The 20,011-nt window shown below is 37.9% G+C and overlaps 1 protein-coding gene and 1 pseudogene across 2 annotated transcripts; both read left to right on the top strand.

The window, feature by feature from the left end:
• The first annotated feature begins 6,991 nt into the window (after nucleotides 1-6,991).
• On the top strand, nucleotides 6,992-8,293 carry LOC308706035 (proteinase-activated receptor 1-like; annotated as a pseudogene). Its single transcript has 2 exons — nucleotides 6,992-7,061; nucleotides 7,196-8,293. The product of its transcript is annotated as a proteinase-activated receptor 1-like (transcript).
• Nucleotides 8,294-16,833: 8,540 nt separating this feature from the next.
• LOC308705516 (proteinase-activated receptor 1-like) lies at nucleotides 16,834-19,798 on the top strand. The gene is made up of 3 exons (XM_081390562.1): nucleotides 16,834-16,947; nucleotides 17,750-17,827; nucleotides 18,493-19,798. Exons 1-3 carry the CDS (start codon nucleotides 16,884-16,886, stop codon nucleotides 19,656-19,658), a joined length of 1,308 nt encoding a protein of 435 aa, XP_081246688.1. The 5' UTR covers nucleotides 16,834-16,883; the 3' UTR covers nucleotides 19,659-19,798.
• Nucleotides 19,799-20,011: the final 213 nt, after the last annotated feature.

Raw genomic sequence — 20,011 nt, 5'->3', positions numbered from 1 at the left:
TCAGGTAGAGTCAGAGGAGTTTAAGATAGGTGCTCTTGGGGTAGGGAAAAAAAATCCAAAGGAAAACAAAAGCAGGTCCCAGGCACTCAGTCAAAATAACAGGAGAAGGATCAGGTTAAAAAGCCTTTAATGAATGTGGCTTAAGTCATATTAAAAAAATATATATATGCACCATACAGTATATATATTTTTTAATATGACTTAAGCCACATTCATTAAAGGCTTTTTAACCTGATCCTTCTCCTGTTATTTTGACTTATTAAAACGTATTCTGGAAGATGAATTCTTCAAACAGTGGTAGAAGAGGATGTGGTGCTGGTCCTTCAAGAGTCACTCTCAATTCAGTCTGTCTATAAAGCCTATAAAAAACAGTCTTCATGTATTTTACTACACTTCAGCTTGTGATTCTTATTAAGTGGAGGTCATTTTTTAGGATTCTTTGCCTAACCTAAGTCTCTGAGACCCTGACACCTTGCACTTTTGCAAGGTAGGTTGCAGTTCTGGAAAATGGTGGCACTGGAGACTTAAGGATTCCTGATGGTTTCACACTTAATTCTTCACCTTAATTCTTAATTATTTTGCAGTTACATATATATTTACATTTAGTCATTTAGCAGATGCTTTTGTCCAAAGCGACTTACAATTTAGGACTAAATTAAGCGAGTCATCATGAAGAGGCAAAAACAACAACAACGCAAGGAGTGCTCAAAATACGAAGTTCAGGCATTATTCAGAGTAGCATAAGCCTGATAAGTGATGTTTCAAAGGGAAAGGAATTTTTTTTTTAAAAATTCATTTTTATTTTTTTTAAGAGGTTAAGTGCTCACGGAATAGATTGGTATTTCACTTTCCATTGGTCATGCCTTAACTGCAATTTCTAGTATTGCATTAGTATTGCATCCTTCTCATCGAGATTTCATAATTTTTTACTTTTCAGAATGAGTTGACTGAATCTCTTTGTTGGCTTATTTTATCTGTAAAAGAAAATGTGCCTAATAATTATGCACACCTGAATATAAAGCGTTTTTCATTTACAGCCTTCATGAACAATTATATGTCACTTATAAATGATTAAATACAAAATGAATAGTAGTTATTAAGATTAATGTGGTTTGGAATTGGTAAAATGTGCCTAATAATTCTGCACACACTGTGGAGTTCAGAAACAACCTGCGTGTCATCTGATTTAAGTACAACAAACGATATTACACTGCTCAACTGGTTCATCCGATTCAAATTAATGACTGGTTCACAAATAGGGCATCGCAAATCTACTAGTGTCCAGTTTTTGGAGATAGAATTAGTCGTCATGGGGATTAAAATAATCTTGCTTTCAGTTGTAATGGCACACATGTGCACTGCCACCATTAACAGTAAGTAGGCTAGATCAGTTTAATAATATGCATAAAAAGTGACTTGTAATTTGATGTCTTGCTGATGCGAAATTTAATTGGCAGTGGTGTGACTGAAACCTTGATCTATCATGTTATGAGTGTCAGGAATTTTTAAAATTGTATCATGAGTGTCATACCTTAACCATGGTACTGTGATGGTAGGCTATATCATGCTTTTTATTCCTCAGACCCCAGAAAGACCAACTGTTCCGCAACCCGAGAATGCTAAGGGGTTGAACAAACAATGAAACTGAAACTTGTGGAAGAAAATGTGGTTTTAGACCACAATGATTTATTATGTTTTTAGGCCTCCTTTTGCAGTACAGAATCAATTAGACTTGGAAATGACAGATACAGGGATGTATTTAAGAAAATTGAAGGTACAAATCCAGCAAGAAGTGCACAGAACCTCAATATACTGTAGGTGGGATATCAGTACTTTTGTATCCGTAGGCCTTCTATAATTTGATTTAGATAGAAGCATCAGCTAAAACAGCTTAACGATTAAAAAAAAAATTGTTCTACAAATGTATCAATTGCCTATATTTGTCTGGCACAGTTGTGCAGGGGTGTTGCTAGACCCTTTTAACTGGGGCCCAATCTTGAAGATAGGGATACATACAATCCGCTGACATTCAGGGCTGTTGTGGTCTTCTTCTCAGGGTGCAGGTCCACCATCTGGTCTGAATATAGACTGGATCCAAGTCAAGTCAAGTCAAGTCATCTTCATTTATATAGCGCTTTTAACAATGTAGATTGTTTCAAAGCAGCTTTACGGAGATAAGCGTATAATTTAAGGTAACAGAGATTGTTTTGGCTTTATAGCCAAAAGAAATATTGGCTTTATAGAAAGTTATTTTCCATCTAAAGTTAGTTTTGATTGATTTGCTTCCGTCGCAAAGATCATTTGTTATTAAATTAGGGGCCGCTAAGACTACACCATTCCCTCTACACAGACTTTAAACGCGAACCTGTGAGAAACGCTGATGGCGTTCACATGCGCATTTAGAATGGGTTCTATAGTTATGTGCGTTTGAAAATACGCAGGTTTGGAATTCCCTACAAGCCAAGCCTAAACAAAGAACTTGTCTTTCCTTATAAATTTTGAAAAAGAATTTGATTTTATTTTGTTGCTTTGGGGTAGGAACGCGAAACGAATTTTCCCGACAACGCCTTATCTGTATAGTGGTAGAGGGATCCTCCATAGGGAGAGACTAGTTGGCACTTCAGCACTGCATTGTCATCGGTCCAGGCTAAGGTCCTTCGTCAGATCTGGATACGGCCTGGATCCGGCAGGCTGCAGGAAAACCTCGGGATAAACACAGACACTAAAATTAGCGTAGATGTCATTCTTCTCATGATGTAACGAGTACATCAGGATTTTTGGGAAGTGTTCCCGGTTCCGGCTGACCTAATCTATGCAGCCTAACATTACATTATAGAAGTCTATAATGTATTATGTGAATGCTAGGTCAAAGAGATTTGTCTTTAATCTGGCTTTGAACTGACAGAGTGTGTCTGCTTCCCGGACAATGGTAGGAAGACTGTTCCAGAGTTTTGGTGCTAAATAGGAAAAGGATCTACCGCCAGCAGTCGATTTGATATTCTAGGTATTAGTAACTGGCCGGAATTTTGAGATCGTAATAGACTATAATGCGTTAAGAGCTCGCTCAAGTACTGCGGAGCTAAACCATTTAGTGCTTTGTAAGTAATCAGCAATATTTTAAAATTTATGAGATGTTTAATAGGGAGCCAATGCAGTTTTGACAGAACTGGGCTAATATGGTTATACTTTCTGGTTCTGGTAAGAACTCGAGCTGCTGCGTTTTGAACCAGCTGTAGTTTGTTTATTAAGCGTGCAGGGCAACCACCCAGTAGAGCATTACAATAATCTAGCCTTGAGGTCATGAACGCATGAACTAACATCCAGCTGATGACTACAGTAACCTCGGGATAAGGATGAGACAGACAGACTAATATTAGTGTAGATGCCATTCTGTGTTATAAACCAAAAATAATAATGATAGCATTGCATGAATGTTCAAATAACTAAACATCAAATGAACTATATTACGTTGTTGCTACTCCTGACAACACTACCTCTTGTGGTAATTGAAATGGTGCATTTTCCAACATTGGATGCAGTGTCTATATTACCATCAACTGCATTAAAAGTTAAACTAAACCACATCAATATTACATTTAAATCTGTGTTACTTTTATAACTGACTTTGCAAGAATTAGAATTTTTATATAACATGTTTGTTTTTTTTATCGCAAAGCAAAGGGGACACTGACACCGACAGACTTGATATGAAACAAATTCTCAGCTCTCAGATTCTGTCAATTTTATTAGGAAATTCAAACAATAACATTTTGATGCTTGTAAATGTGACTTGACAGATCGTGGTCGTGAACCTAACATCTCTTACTCTTTATTTAATAATAAATAAACATGAATGAACAATAGGTGTGTTCAAAGATACTGTACAACTTACCGAAATGTTTATGCCTCATACATTATATCGATCAATCAGTTTTTTTCAACCGTGGAAATAGGTCAATAAAACAGCTGGAGAACACCTCGTTCACATAACGTTATATTTACCTCAGGAAAGCCATTTGATAGCACGTTAGTTGGCAAGACAAATTAGAGAGAGGAGTATTTTGCTAAATATGTGCACTGTATTAAGTATTTTTTATATTTTTACTTATATCATTATAATTGTAACATTGTTATTGTAGCCTAGTAAAAACCACATTATATTTAATTTGAGTTGTTATTTTTAACCTTTAATAATAATACCAGCTGATAGGGCTCTCTGTACTGTATGTTTACAGCATCAGTTGAGTTTTTTTTTTCTTGAGAAAAATTAACATACTGTACCTAATATTTATCCAAATGAATCGATATTGAATCAAGATCGGAATCAAATTCAAGATTTGAATTGAAATCGTGAAATTTGTTTTAAGCAATACTTTCATTTGTTTTGACAGTCACAATACCCTTACACCAAAAATGATCCACAGACTGTTTATACAAAGCATATGTTACATCCTGCCTGCTTATCTGGACAGAATGTGCAAAATATCTTATTTTCATGAGGATAAATGTGCTTATTTATTGTTCCATTTATTTTATACCATTGTACTATTGAGACAATAACAAGTTATTATGTCATTATGTCATTATTTAATTTTGTAAAAAAAAATATTTTAATTCGAAAACGCTGTGCATTTAGTTGTTGGTAGTTTGAGTTGAGAAATACACATTTCAGCATTATCACTGTGTGCAACTTCCTATAGAGAACCAAGCAAGCTGACTCATGAAACCATTTGTTTATTATATCGCAATCGCATTGCTCAATAATCGCAATATGACATTGTCCCCAAATCGTGCAGCCCTAGCCACAACCATAATAAATAGCCTAGTGTCTAAACAAATGTTTGAGCTTTAGGGCAAATGCCCAAATTAACCATCGTGGTCCATCTATTGCTCATTGTGTGCTGCAATGTCAATGAATTGCAATGATTTGCAATTCATTGACATTGCAGCACACAATGAGCAATTGAAATGATTTCTCATGCACTCTGTATGTTGTTGTATAATAGCAGCAGAATGGGCTCAATTAAGGTTGGTAGGTCCAGTGATGTCACCAAATATAAATCGTAGCATCTCCACACAGAAGAGACAGAGCACTCAGAGAGGGAAGAAGCACTGTCAATATAGAGATTCCTTGTTTTTCATTAGTTTGTTTTTCAAGTGACCCCTAATTGGAAGCTACTCATGGAGGTCAAAACTATCTTGCTTTCATTTACACTTATGCATGCATCCACTGTTACCTTTAACGGTAAGTAGGCTTATCAGTCCAGTTGTGCAAGAAAGAAGTTTGACTTTTAATTTTAGTCTTTTTTTTTTTTTTTTAAATTATGCAGATAGTTGAGAGAAACCTTGATTGCATCATATTGGAAGCTTTCGGTTTAAATTTAACCAATTAAATAGTAACCATTTAAATTTCAGATTTAAATGGTGTGAAAGGCTTAAAATTTACACATTTGCTATTTTTCTACATTGATCCAGATTGTGTTATTTCTCTTGTTTCAAAAAAAGTACTGTGGCAGAACCATTTACCATGGGGTTTTAATATATATGGTGCTGAATAATTTGTCTTTTCATATACTATGGTATTTTCATGGTACTCCAATTACCATATTAACTTACGATAACTAACGATATTAACATGGTACAAAAAATCATAGCAAAACAATGTATATGTTCACAGGTTAATATAGATAGGCTAAACGACACATGTAAGGGAACCCAAAAAGGAAAATTCTGTCATCATTTACTCACCTTCATGTTATCGATATCATGTTATTGATAACCTGTATGCCTATCTTTTATCTTTGCAACTAACACATAAAGAAGATATTTTGAGAAATGTCCATACAATGAAAGTCAATGGTAACAAAAACTGTTAATACCAACATTCTTCAAAATACAGTAATATCGCATGCTAGTTGCCCTTTTTATGCACGTTAAGTTGTAATGTGTTTCTGTCATTAGGTTCTTTCTGACATTATGTTTTGCATAAGTGGGCCTTAATAATAAAAGTAACAGAATACAATGTTTCTTGTCACTTTAAATTGTTTACTTATTTATTCAAAACTTATTATTCATTGTTCTTCAGTAACAACCTTGCATACATTAGGTTGTGTGGATCTTGTTTCAGAAAATTAGCCCTAATTGTTACATCTATCCCCAATCTGTTACAATTCACCCGAGTAGTGGGGTAGGTTGTAACAACGGAACTATTTATGTTTGAAATGAACTAACATAATCTGTGATTGCATAGCACATGTCCAAGTAAGTTATATTTGTAGTAAACAAATGTGGCTAACATGTATAAATTTTTGAGAGATCTACCACAAACAACCACTGAGTTACCAATGCTCAAACAAAAGGTGTTACTTTCATCCCCAGTCTCCCCTATCCACCTTATTCTGCTCTAAACACTGGGTGCTGCCATAACGACGACTCCGGTTCCATACTTCCGGTTCGTAGCGCTTGACCTGGACTAGTAGCGAGAAAAGTTAAAGTTAAAGCTAACCACTCTAAACGTTTACTTTATTGAATGTATCTGATACGGAATCGGACATAGGCATTATCTCCTTCTTATCATATGCTCGAAACACTCAGTTTCTAAAAAGTTTGAAATCTTCTTTGAATTGTTAAAACTAATAACAACAGCACATGAGAAGCTTGAACTCATTCTCTCTCTCCTAGTACAGGTCAAGCGCTACGAACGGAAGTAGGCAACCGGAGTCGTCGTCATGGCAGCGCGCATTGTTTAGACTGAGCAGAATAAGGTGGATAGCTGAACCATGATATAGTATCAGATGCATTGTAAAAAATAGGCCTAGCTGTAATCAAAAAAGCTGGTATTCAAGAATTTAAGAGATGTTGCATGCACCCACATAACAATATTAGACAAACCACATAAGGCAATGAGAGAATGTCCTCAGCGCTCTCTGCTGTAAATTTGGCAATGTCTCTGTCTAAACAATGAAATGGTGCAGAGCAATGTTTCCTGGCCATGTCATTATTGTTTGTCAGTGATGAAGCAGCACTTTATTTCATTCAGATTGTGAATGACTCTACTGCAGGTAAGACAAATTTATGTCCATATATTCATAATGGTATCAAAATATGAGGACATAGATGGGGGGCCTCATGAAAGAAAAGAAACACCCAGGTTGTGTGAATTTTCACTAATGGTGTTGTGTTTTTCTGTGTTCAGCTACAGATGTCGGACCTGGCAGTTTTTATGCTAAAGAAGACTCTATTATTACTCCAGACCAAGCAGAGCTCAACCGTTCCTCATTGTCCATCTCAGAAGAGGCTGTTCTCTTCCTCAAAGGCTTGATGGTCACACGCGTCATGCCCTCGTTCTACATCTTCATCATCCTCATTAGTTTGCCCCTGAACGCTCTGGCCTTGGTGACGTTCACCTGTAGGATTCGAGTGAAGAAACCAGCTGTGATCTACATGTCTAACCTGGCGTGTGTGGACCTGCTCTTCACCCTGCTGCTGCCTCTGAAGATCCACTACCAGCTGAACGCTTCAGATTGGGTGTTCGGTGAGGTGGCGTGTCGTGTGCTCAGTGCTGCTTACTACTGCTACATGTACTGCTCCATACTGCTGATGATGTGCATGAGTGTGGACAGACTGCTGGCTGTGGCGCTTCCCATCGCCTCTCTAACCTGGAGGAGTGCAAGGAAAGCCACGTGTGTATGTGTGCTGGTCTGGCTGCTGGCGCTCGCTGGTACAGTGCCACTTCTCTCAATGACACAAACGCTCAAGATTAGGGGTGTGGGCGTCACTTGTCATGATGCGCTGTCTCAAACACAGAATTATGTGTACCTGTTCTCCATCCTCTCCTGCCTCTACTTCTTCTTGCCACTGGTTGTCACCTTAGTGAGCTACTTTATCATTATATATGTGCTCAGTGTAAAGTCTGAATCTCTAGCAACATCATCATCTTCAGACAACCGAAGGAAAGCTGTGATTACAGCTATCACTGTGCTGATGGAGTTTGTGGTGTGTTTCGCTCCCACCAATGGCATCCTGTTGTACCACTGTGTTCGTTTAGCTACTGGTGGAAACAGTGGGGAGGGAGATTCATCATATGCTGTTTACCTGTTAGCTGTGTGTTTTGGGAGTGCAAGTGTTTTCTTGGACCCTCTTCTGTTCTACTACGGCTCGTCTCAGTGCAGACAGAAGATCAGATCTGTGTTGAGGAGGGAAAAGGCAAAAAAGCCAAACACACCAAGTAACACGCAGACAAAATACACAGCTTTCAACCAAAACCAGGCTTGCAGTAAAGTGTAACATTTAAAAAAAAAGAAAAACAGATCAGGAATGTGTTTTCCAGTTTCTATATATTATATTATATTATATTATATTATATTATATTATATTATATTATATTATATTATATTATATTATATTATATATCCTGTAGAGTTGACCCGGATACTCGGCTGAAACAAGTATCCGGTACGGATAAAGCACTTTTGCCGAGTAAGAGTATTATACGAGTAATACGAGTCAATATCTGTGCTCAGAGTATAAAAAAAAAGAAAGTTATGTTGAGATGAAAACTCTTGTTCATTACATTTTACTTCATAATTGCAAACGCATGCGTTGTATTCATTGTTGCAAAACTTGTTCTGTATATAGTTCGTTTGTTATCGTGATCAAAACCATTGATCTGGAGCTTTTCTAATCAGCAATAAATATAACAATTTCTGATCAACCCATATCAATTGCATGCTTAAAATAACATAGCGGTTAAAGCCCCGCCCATTTCAAGACAACCCAATGCCAAATATCTAGTCAATGTTTCTTTCACCAATAACACTCATATTATGTTGCTGAATTCTGACAAAGCATTTATATAACATGAGGAAAGGCCAGATGATTTGCATAGAAACAAAGTTTTAATTTTGTGATCCATTGCTGTGTGAAATAGCCTAGTGAGTAGTAGTCCATGTAAAGTTTTTTTTTTTTGGAGGATAAAAAGAGAAAATAGTACAATTAGCCTGGATGCCAGTCGAACTTAGCCCCGCCCACAACATTTTTAGGTAGGGAAGTTCGGTCTGGACTTCTTCTTTTTTTGTTTTTTTATGGCAGTTGGCAAACCAACTTAATGGTGCATTACCGCCACCGACTGGGCTGGAGTGTGAATCAGGAAAAAAATTATTAAATCCTTTTGGCTAAGTATGTGTCTCTCAGAAACTTAATAACAAAGTGATAAATGTTACTGGATGCTTTTTCTAATAAACCTTGCATTGTAAAATTATTCTGATTGACCATTCCGAGAGACACATACTTAGCCAAAAGGATTTAATAATTTTTTTCCTGATTCACACTCCAGCCCAGTCGGTGGCGGTAATGCACCATTAAGTTGGTTTGCCAACTGCCATAAAAAAACAAAAAAAGAAGAAGTCCAGACCGAACTTCCCTACCTAAAAATGTTGTGGGCGGGGCTAAGTTCGACTGGCATCCAGGCTAATTGTACTATTTTCTCTTTTTTTGTTTTTTTATGGCAGTTGGCAAACCAACTTAATGGTGCATTACCGCCACCGACTGGGCTGGAGTGTGAATCAGGAAAAAAATTATTAAATCCTTTTGGCTAAGTATGTGTCTCTCAGAAACTTAATAACAAAGTGATAAATGTTACTGGATGCTTTTTCTAATAAACCTTGCATTGTAAAATTATTCTGATTGACCATTCCGAGAGACTGAAAAAGCTTGTTTCTTTCTTGGCTGTACTTTGTGCAATGAAATAAAATATGCTCTACAGTTTGACTAAATGACTACAATGTTGGCATTTCCCTGTTGGATGTTTCCCTATTATCTTCAATGAAGAATTGAGCCCTGTGTGTCCTATTCTTATTCTTAACTGTGTAATTATACTTTCGTCTCTTCTACTCCTACACACTTCATTAATTGCATCTTGCATTTTTGATTTAACATAAGATTCATTACGGCCTCTACAATCACAGCCCAATGGAGCAGTATCAGACTCATATTCTGACTAGAATCTGAGTATGACGACATCAGGCTAGCCTCTAGCTGTTTGGCAATTGTAATTGCAGTCTCCAGTGTGTTTTCAGATAGTTGTTCATGCAGCATATCATCCAGATTATCAGCCAATTCACAAGTAGTAGCCAAATCTCTCAATGCAGCAATATATTGCACTACCGTTGCATCCGTCCTCTGTACTGCTGTTTCCTGAAGGCATGTTTTTCAATGACCACATTTCTTTTTGGAATGAAGTGCTCTTCCAAAGCTCCCTTGACGTCCCCCCGATTGCCTGCGAGCTTCTCCTCCTGTCTGTACGGTAATTTCTCTACTGTGCGGCAGAGAGTCGAGTGGTTATGACGCAATCGTTAGCCTATTTTTGCAAAAACTGTTTCAATGGAATGCAAACGCAAGTGAAGTTCTGCTACAAGATGGCGGCACGCTGTCGATGGCGGCACCCGGTTTCAACTTCCGGTCCATGGTTTACCCGCCTGTTTTGAACAAGCAGAATAACATGCATGCACATGCTCAGCATTCTCTCTCACTCTTCTTCTCTTCACATATATCCAACTGAAAAAGCTTGAGTGCCATCTAGTGGTGCATTAATGTTGGGACATCACAATTACCATTAATAAACGTTCATGTTCAACAAGCATAGAAAATTACTCTGTAATTGTTTGAGTGTTTTTACAATATGCTCAGCCACCCATCCTCAAACCAAGCTCATCAAAGCATGCTGGGAACTAGCAATATCCTGCCCTGTTTCTGTTATAATGCCCTCCCAACATAAGCAAACTTCTGTTTCACATATAACAGTGGATTGCAAGCAATGACATAAATTTTTGCCGAAATTTTAAAGAATGGTTGTGCTTTGTGTTTAACAGCTTAGAAGACTTATTAAGTCTGAATTTATCTAATGTGAAAAAAATACACCAACCTGATTCATTTATCACTGATTCAGTGCGTTATGTTAAGGCCTATAAAAATACTTAAAGATATAGGATTCATAACAATAATACAATTTCAATGAAGTAATTACAGCCTGACATTTGATATACCGTGCATTATTTTACGCACAAAACATTTCTACTCTCATTGCAAGTTAGCCTGACGTCATCATACTCAGATTCTAGTCAGAATGTGAGTCTGATACTGCTTCATTGGGCTGTGATTATGGGGCGTGTTTCAACCGAACCAGGAAGGAAAAAGACTCTGCACTCAATTGGATAGACCTACAACCAATCAACGGAGTAAGTGAAGTATATTCTTTATTCATCTTTCCGATCGATAAATGCCTTGATCACAGTTCTATGTTCCTCTTTTAAAATTAATGCGCTGTCGATATCTTCTATAACAGACGCGATGGCGGAATCTACACATGATGTTTCATAAAAAAAGCTCGGGAGGAGCACGTTCAAATAATCAATCCAACCAACTTGTCATCAAAGAATTACCAGGTCTACCCTATCAGCATGAGAGGAAGCATTTATTCACTCTGTCAACTACTCACCTAACATTCTTTGACAGTTTTCAGCATCCCTCCACTCACTCTTGGCTTGTTCTTCCACAGCCAGGAATGCAGGGGGAGTAACGTTACTTTGGGTTCGGGCTGAATACCGAGCCCGGAGCCCTCTCCTCGGACAGCACGCCAAATATGCATTTATTCTATCTGACTTATTTGTAAGTGTGAACTCGTGAAATCTCAATTCTCCAGCGGCAGTTATCTTTGTTGTAAATGAACCCAAGCTCTCTTTGGTGATGTGGATGTTTACGTTGTTGATCATCTGTCCATCATCTTATAAAGCCCGCCCTGACAATTTGATTGGTCTGAATAGCATTTGCTCGGGCATAATAGCTCCACAACGGATCAAGTCCAGACCGAGGGACTGGGAACGGATGGCGGATGGACGTCAGCGCAAACGGAAACTGACTCCGTGTCAGGTGGATGGCAACAGCTGGGCTGGGAATGGTCAGGAGATGGAGGAAGGAAGTGACGGAGTAGTAAGTGAGACAGGAGAGTTGGGGAGCACTGGAGAGTTGGAAGACAGAGAGGGTAACGAAGAGTGGAATATTAATTAAAGTAAAAAGAAAAAGAATAATACATCTGATGGTGGAAGTGCTTCTTTAAAGGATGGTGGGGAACAATATAAGGTATTTGTTAAGTTGGGGCAAGAAGGTACCACGTTCAGAGAGTGGAATCCGATACAACTTACAAAAGGTCTAAGTAAAGAAATTGGAGAGGTAAGGAGCAGGCGCGGAGGCCCGCCCACATTGACAGCTGGCCCGCCCAATCAGAACTAAAAAAAATAAAATAAAATAAAATACTACTCTGTATTGTTAAACATGGATACTACTTTATGTGGTGTATTTCATCTATAACATGTTATGTTAAAAACAATAAAATTATAAGTAAGCCTGATATCTATTTAAAATTTAAGTGTGTTGGTGACGTGTTTTCATTGCTCAATTATGCAACATCAACGTAGCACGCTCTATTGTAATCTGTCGCGAACCATCTATGACGCGAACAACAAACGGTTTAAACGGTCGCTGGAAGTGTACGGTATCTTGACTTTTCTTAGTATGGTCAAACAAGTTACTCTCACTCATTTTTTTAAAAAAACCTCGTATTGAGATTAATAATTATTTGGAGGACCAATCTGTGGATCGTAATGGAACAACCGCTGGCTCTGAGAATGGAGCGGAGATTAACTCCGAACAGACGACCTCCACTAACAGATCTACCTATGGCTAATCGACGATCACTGCTACACTTAATTGCACCGCCACTGCCGTCGGATCTGTCAGCTCTGGGGGAACCTGCTACCCAACCTCATCTACAGGCATTCCCGAGTACCATAATTGATGGGAAATATCGAAGCTTCAACGCCAAGTGGTATGAAAGGTTCAACTGGATTGAATATAGCCAGTCGAAAGACCTGATTTTTTGTAAAGCCTGTCGGCATTTTCCTGAACAGCACACTGAGGGGACTTTTACTAAAGAGGGTTTCAAAAATTGGAAACTATTGGCCAGGTCTGTGAGAAGCATCAGTCTAGCAAGCTACATGCTTCTGCACTTGTAAAATTACAATCCTACAAACAAAGTCATGCGCAACAAGGCAGCGGTACTGTATTAAATCAGATGCACAGAGATTCCATTTCATTTATTGAACGTAATCGACAAAGTTGTGCTGGATGTTGTCATGCAGTGTGCCAAAATGGAGATACCCCTGAGAGGGCACCGGGAAACTCAGGAAGCATTAAACAAGGGGAATTTTTTGGAGCTATTCGAGTTTTATATCGAAGTACGACCCAGAAATAAAAAGAAAACTTGTTAAACAGCCACGAAATGCTACACTCATGTCCCACCACATTCAGGACGAGCTGCTTGAGGCTGCCGCTTCACTTCTACTCAGGAAGATAAAAACGGAGATGCAAGAACAGCCTAGGCCCACATATTTTGCCATACTTGCAGATGAGTTTAAATATGTTTTGAAACGCGAGCTAGTTGCTGTCTGTGTTCGATTTATCCATAGTGGGACAATCAAAGAACGAGCGCTGGGCTTTGTCAAAACAGCTGACCTGTCTGCTCAAGGAATATCGCAGAGGATCCTTGAAATTCTAGAACCACTTGGTTTGGACCCTTCTCTCTGTGTCGGGTTCTGTTTTGATGGGGCATCGGTCATGTCTGGGCACAGAGGAGGCGTTCAATCTATCTTGAAAGAGACATTTCCCAAAGCTGTGTATGTACACAGTTATTCCCACATACTGAATTTAGTGCTTTGTGCTGCTGCGGAATCTTCTGGACACGTCAGTACTTTTTTCACTGTCATCAATCAGATACACAACTTCTTCACTGGGTCCCAGAGGCACGCTCGGTTTGTGGAACTTCAGAAGGAAATGCACCCATACAAGGAACTGGAAAGGTCATGTGACACCAGGTGGAGCTCTAAATCAGGATCTGTTCATAAAGTATTAGAAATGCTAGACGTGTTACTTGAGTATTCTGAGACAAGCGGACAGACAAAACTAGATGCAGATAACCTATTACAACAGATGCAAACGAAAAAGTTCATTTTCATGCTTGTGTTTTGCAAGTTGTTTCAGTGCAGTGATTTTGCCACAAAGGTGCTGCAAAGTCCAGCAATCTGCGTGACAGACTGCATCTCCTTAATTGAAACACTGAAAGCACCCTTGCCACTTTTCGAGATGATTCAGATGGTGACTTTGACAAAGTTCTCAGACTGACGGAGGAGTTGATGGATAAATACGAGATAGCATGCTGGGATCTGATAATGTCTTGTGAGCGAAAGCTGCCTACAAAGTTTAGTCAGACTATTCTGCAGTAAGGGCTAGCGCAAAATGCGGCACTGGCATCTCGAAGCGCCACTTCCGGTGGCATCTCCAGTGGCCAGGACTTTCTCTGGCAGATGCCAGTGCGGCGGCATCTCCAGCGGCCTGGAGATTCTCTGGCAGCACATGCCACTGGACATATATTTTGATTTAATAGCCTATTTTTTTATTTTATAAACTGCATTTTAACAAAATAACATTATGTAGCTAGAATAGAAACAGTTATTGAGTTAATACATAAATGAGTTTCTGATGTGCTGAATCAATGAGATTGATTCTTGAAGTGGTAATCAACGAATGATGTGTAACACATTTGCAAGTGATGTATAGTGTCACCGTCCCAGGTGGGACGTTTGCCCATATTTAGAACAATAATATCTTAGTAAAAACCTAAAGTAATATTGACAAACTATATATCATTTGAAAGCTTACAATCTCTAGTTTTCGTATTTGGTGGCTGGTTTTTAAAATAATTACAGAAGAGCAGTAATTTATCAATTTGCATCAATAATATTTCATATTCATTAGGCATATTCATTCATATTACATAACATGAAAAATCATGAAAGATTGGTAGAAACCTCAGTTTGTTTTCATGCCAAGAGTTCAAAAGATAACACCAATAAAATTTTATGAGAAAAAAGGGTCTGAAAATGTTTTGAATATAAAGAAAAATATTATGGATTCTCGATTTGTGATGCGGCAGCGAGCTATAACGCACATATGTGCTCTTTTTATGTTTATTAGAGGTTGAAATCAAATCAAATAGTGCCAAAACACCCATACTATTTCAGAATATGATGTATACTTCATAAACTGTATGAAATTATGGAAATACACGGTTCAGATCACTCAAAACATATATGAAAATGGAGGCGCCCTTATATGGTCAGTAAGGAAGCTGGCTGTCCATCTAGTGAAAAAGTGTGCTACTGTGCCCAAATAAAATCTTACTGAAAGCTAATTTTTGGAGATATCAACCTAAAATTCAGAACACAATTTGTTTAGATTTTTGGCTTTAATTTTCTAGCAGTTTTAGAGTAAAATATATTTTGTAATATATATATATTATATAAAATATAAATAATTATATTTTTACATTGTACATTTTCAACTCAAACTTATATAACTTTTTTTCTGTTTCACTGTCATAATTTGTTTCACTTCTACAATAATCTGGCATGTGTCTTCTTTAAAACAAGACCAACCATATGTCTATATTCCAAAGCATTCTTGAATTACAACCATTTAAGTCTGTACAGTGATTTTTTTTGTCTATGCGAAAAAAAGGGGGGGGGGGCAGTTAAAGAGTTAACCTTTAGAGCATAAAGCTTGAAACTGATTGGTACAAAAAAAATTACATAATTTATTAAACAGTTATGAAACGTATATTTATGTTTTGTAAATGATATAAGTTAATCATTCTCTAATCACTTGCAAATTGCTTATAACTGAATCCAAAAAACACACATCAAATGTTAGCATATCACTTGCTAATCATTCAGTTAGCCTACATTTATTAATATATATATATATATATATATATATATATATATATATATATATATATATATATATATATATATATATATATATATATATATATATATATATATATAAAGATTTAATTTCCACTGCGCAGAAACATAACTGTAATAATCAGAAAGTGGTATTATCACACTTACTTTGACTTTGGCAGCAGCCACAGCCGCAGAAAGTATTGGCTGTTGGAGATGTCGCTGGCGGCTGGAGATGATGCAATTTTGAGCTTTGTAGGCTACAGCTTATTTGATTTAATATCAGAATTGTGCAGCACATCAGAAACTCATTTCTGTATTAACTGAATAACCGTTTATATTGATATTTAATAACATTTCAAATTAATAGGCCTATTTAATAAACAGCATTTTCTGAAACGTGAAAGTGATATTGACACTTCTTGCTGGATATTTATACACATATAGGCTACTCAGAACAATTGCAGCTTTCTCTGATGTAGGCTAATGGAGAATCAGAAACTCAAAACTTTATTAACAACTTATTAGTAGCTACTCCTCTGTTAAGTGTTAACTGTTAAAATGCAGTTAATAAAATAAAAAATACTGATTATGGGAGATGACGCTGGCCGCTGGAGATGCCGCCGCACTGGCATCTGCCAGAGAAAGTCCTGGCCGCTGGAGATGCCGCCGGAAGTGCCGCTTCGAGATGCCAGTGCCGCATTTTGCGCTTGCTCTCTCTGTCTGTATATCTATGTTGAACTGTAAAGTGTAAGTGACAGCCTACTTTCCCAGGGGCGCTATGGGACAGTCAGACACACTGTCCGGGTTTTATAAAAACAGCCATATGGGACGTAGGGTCCGTGATGTCACCACATTGTAACGCACATCCTCGCTCGAGCCACATAACTGTTCAGACGGCGACTGAAGACTTCACGCGCGAGTTTGATTCTCAAAGCAACATTTCCTTTCTTCAGTTTGAAGAGCTTTTCTTTTCGTACGGAAATTCACTTTTTGTTCTAGAAACAGACAATAGCAAGTTCACACATCATGGAAATCCAAACTATCTTGTTTTTAATTCTGAATGCGCACACATGCGCTGCCATCTTTAACGGTAAGTTCAAGAAAATGAGCTTATGATTTAAATGAAAAATCTGAAAAAATGCTGGTGTGTATATAGAGTTCAGATACAAAAGCCTAAGTGCCATCTGAAATTTTCTTCTATAATGATCATTTTTATCAAGCTCGTATATTTAAGTTCAATAATTTCATGTAAATTGCAATGCAAATTACCTATTAATTGTCATTTAAGTGAAATTACTTAACTTAAATATACAAGCTTTATAAAAAAGATCATTCTATAAGAAATTTTCAGATGGCCCTTAGGCTTTTGCATCTGAACTCTTCATATAGGCTATACTTTATTACTTTTAGGTTAATTAAAAAAGAGTGCAAACAGAGTACTATTTATATCTGAAATAACGGTTTAAAAACCCCGTATGTATGGCCAGTCCATAATGGGGCTATTTTTAGATATTAAAATAAATTAATTAATAAATTAAGCTGTGAAAGCAAAGTGCCTGCATTACTCCAGGCTCTTAAGAAAACTTTAAAGGGAAAAAAATAAGAGAAAGTTGTCAAGCTGTATTTTTTTATCTTAGACCAGCTAAAAGCATCTATACATGTTCCAAAACACCAGTATCAACCAATAACTTGTCATTTAAATTTATACTCATACTTAATCCTTCCAGGCGCATCGCCCAATAGAGGCTGTTCACAGAATCCCTAGGAAGTGTCCTGTGTTTGTATTGGCTGGGAGTCATTTCAGCCTTTATCAAGATCTCGGATCATGTGGTCGTTTCCTGTATTTGTCTAGTAGTGTTATATTTATTTTTCTTTTGTATGTTTGATTACAGATAGTGCTGAATACAGTTTAGCTGATACTGCAGTAACTGTTAATCCAGTTTATCCACCTGATCATGAGAAACCCAGAGGTATAGTATCAAGAGATCCTCTAAATACTGTCTATACTTTTGACCTAAGAGCAGCCGGACAAGACCAGTCTTAAGAAATAACTGTTTGCCCGTACAACTCTGAATCAGCATAAATAAATTATTAGTATATTATTATTTCTATACTCACTGCTTTTTACATTGGACAGAATGTTTTGTTTTTCAAAGAAAGTCCATAAATTTGTATTGAACTTTAATCAATATTTCCACAATAGGCTGAAGAAGGCTGCCCTTAGAGTAGAGAGCTCTATAAAGAAAATGGCTGTTTGCATTTAGCTAGAACTAACATACCAAATTATATAACTTATAATTTATTTGTCTGGCAGCGAGAGCTATCACTGATGGTTCTGTGTTTAGTTACAGCCCCATCTGGACACAGTTTTGCTGTTAATCATGTCTATAGGCTATAGCTCAAACCGATGAGCCGATTGACTTGGATGAGACATTACCCAAGCTATATAGGACTATATTAGGTACAAAATCCTCATAGACAGACTGCCAACAACACTTTTACAATGAAGGATGGCCTTGTGTTTGTTTTGACTCTGATTCTGTAGTTTAACATCTTCATTAAAACCTCTTAGTCATGTTTAGTTGTCTACTGATGTTATAAGAGATGTCACTGATGGTGTTGTTTTCGGTTACAGAGATCGTTTTTTTAAGTTTTGCTGTACACGGCCACCCAGAGGTGTCTCGGTCTAACTATAAAGGTGTACATCCATGTAACGACACTGATCTGAATGCTGCAAAATGCAACCGGACCACAATCCTGGAGATATTCAACATCTCAGACGAGGCTGTTCTCTTTCTCAAAGGCTTGATGGTCACACGTGTCATGCCCTCGTACAACATCTTCATCATCCTCATTAGTTTGCCCCTGAACGCTTTGGCCTTGGTGACGTTCACCTGTAGGATTCGAGTGAAGAAACCAGCTGTGATCTACATGTCTAACCTGGCGTGTGTGGACCTGCTCTTCACCCTGCTGCTGCCTCTGAAGATCCACTACCAGCTGAACGCTTCAGATTGGGTGTTCGGTGAGGTGGCGTGTCGTGTGCTCAGTGCTGCTTACTACTGCTACATGTACTGCTCCATACTGCTGATGATGTGCATGAGTGTGGACAGACTGCTGGCTGTGGCGCTTCCCATCGCCTCTCTAACCTGGAGGAGTGCAAGGAAAGCCACGTGTGTATGTGTGCTGGTCTGGCTGCTGGCGCTCGCTGGTACAGTGCCTCTTCTCTCAATGACACAAACGCTCAAGATTAAGGATGTGGGCGTCACGTGCCACGATGTGCTTTTTCATGACGACCCTACAGATCAGCTTTACATGTACCTGTTCTCCATCCTCTCCTGTCTCTACTACTTTGTGCCACTCATTGTCACCTTAGTGAGCTACTTTACCATAATATATGTGCTCAGTGGCAAGTCTAATCGATTAGCAAAACCATCATCATCTTCAGGCAACCGAAGGAGAGCTGTGATTATGACTATCACTGTGCTGATGGAGTTTGTGGTGTGTTTCGCTCCAACCAATGGCATCCTGTTGTACCACTGTGTTCGTTTAGCTACTGGAGGAAACAGTGGGGGGGGAGATTCATCATATGCTGCTTACCTGTTAGCTGTGTGTTTTGGGAGCGTAAGTGTTTTCCTGGACCCTCTTCTGTACTACTACGGCTCGTCTCAGTGCAGACAGAAGATCAGATCTGTGTTTTGGTGGAGAAGAGCAAAAACTAAACTATCAAACACAAACACTCAGACAGGATACTCTTCCGTGAGTTATAAGTATAGTCAGGCTAGTGTTAGTGTAAAGACTTGAATTATAAGACAGTATAATTATTTAATTATACTGTTGCTCATTGTGCCACTGACAGAAAATTTAATCCGAAAATTCTGATTCATGATAAAGCATTATCCATTTTCCTTCCGGTGTTAAAAATCCAGCGCTGCTGTTGACTAGTTGACCCAGCTTTATCACATCATCAAGGGACTCCATTTCCTGTTTGTGACTGAGTGTGTTTAAGAAACATGGTGATAGTGAAATAATTTTTATACATTGCTATATTAAGATGAGAATGTGATTAGATTTCAGGCTGCAAAATTAGAAAACAAGCTTTCACAATTCACCCCAAAAATAAAAATGTTGTTTACTCACCCTCAAGTCATTCTAAA

Source organism: Scardinius erythrophthalmus (genome assembly GCF_964197995.2).
Source record: "Scardinius erythrophthalmus genome assembly, chromosome: 17".
NCBI classification, from domain to species: domain Eukaryota; kingdom Metazoa; phylum Chordata; class Actinopteri; order Cypriniformes; family Leuciscidae; genus Scardinius; species Scardinius erythrophthalmus.
The sequence above is the reverse complement of the archived record's forward strand: the minus strand, read 5'-3'. Positions and strand labels throughout refer to the sequence as shown.

Excerpts from the sequence above, each read along its gene's own strand:
- LOC308705516 (XM_081390562.1), top strand. The coding sequence starts at position 16,884 with ATGGAAATCCAAACTATCTTGTTTTTAATTCTGAATGCGCACACATGC. Across the intron at positions 16,948-17,749 it reads ATGCGCTGCCATCTTTAACG|ATAGTGCTGAATACAGTTTA; the intron begins GTAAGTTCAAGA and ends GTTTGATTACAG. Across the intron at positions 17,828-18,492 it reads TGATCATGAGAAACCCAGAG|AGATCGTTTTTTTAAGTTTT; the intron begins GTATAGTATCAA and ends TTTCGGTTACAG.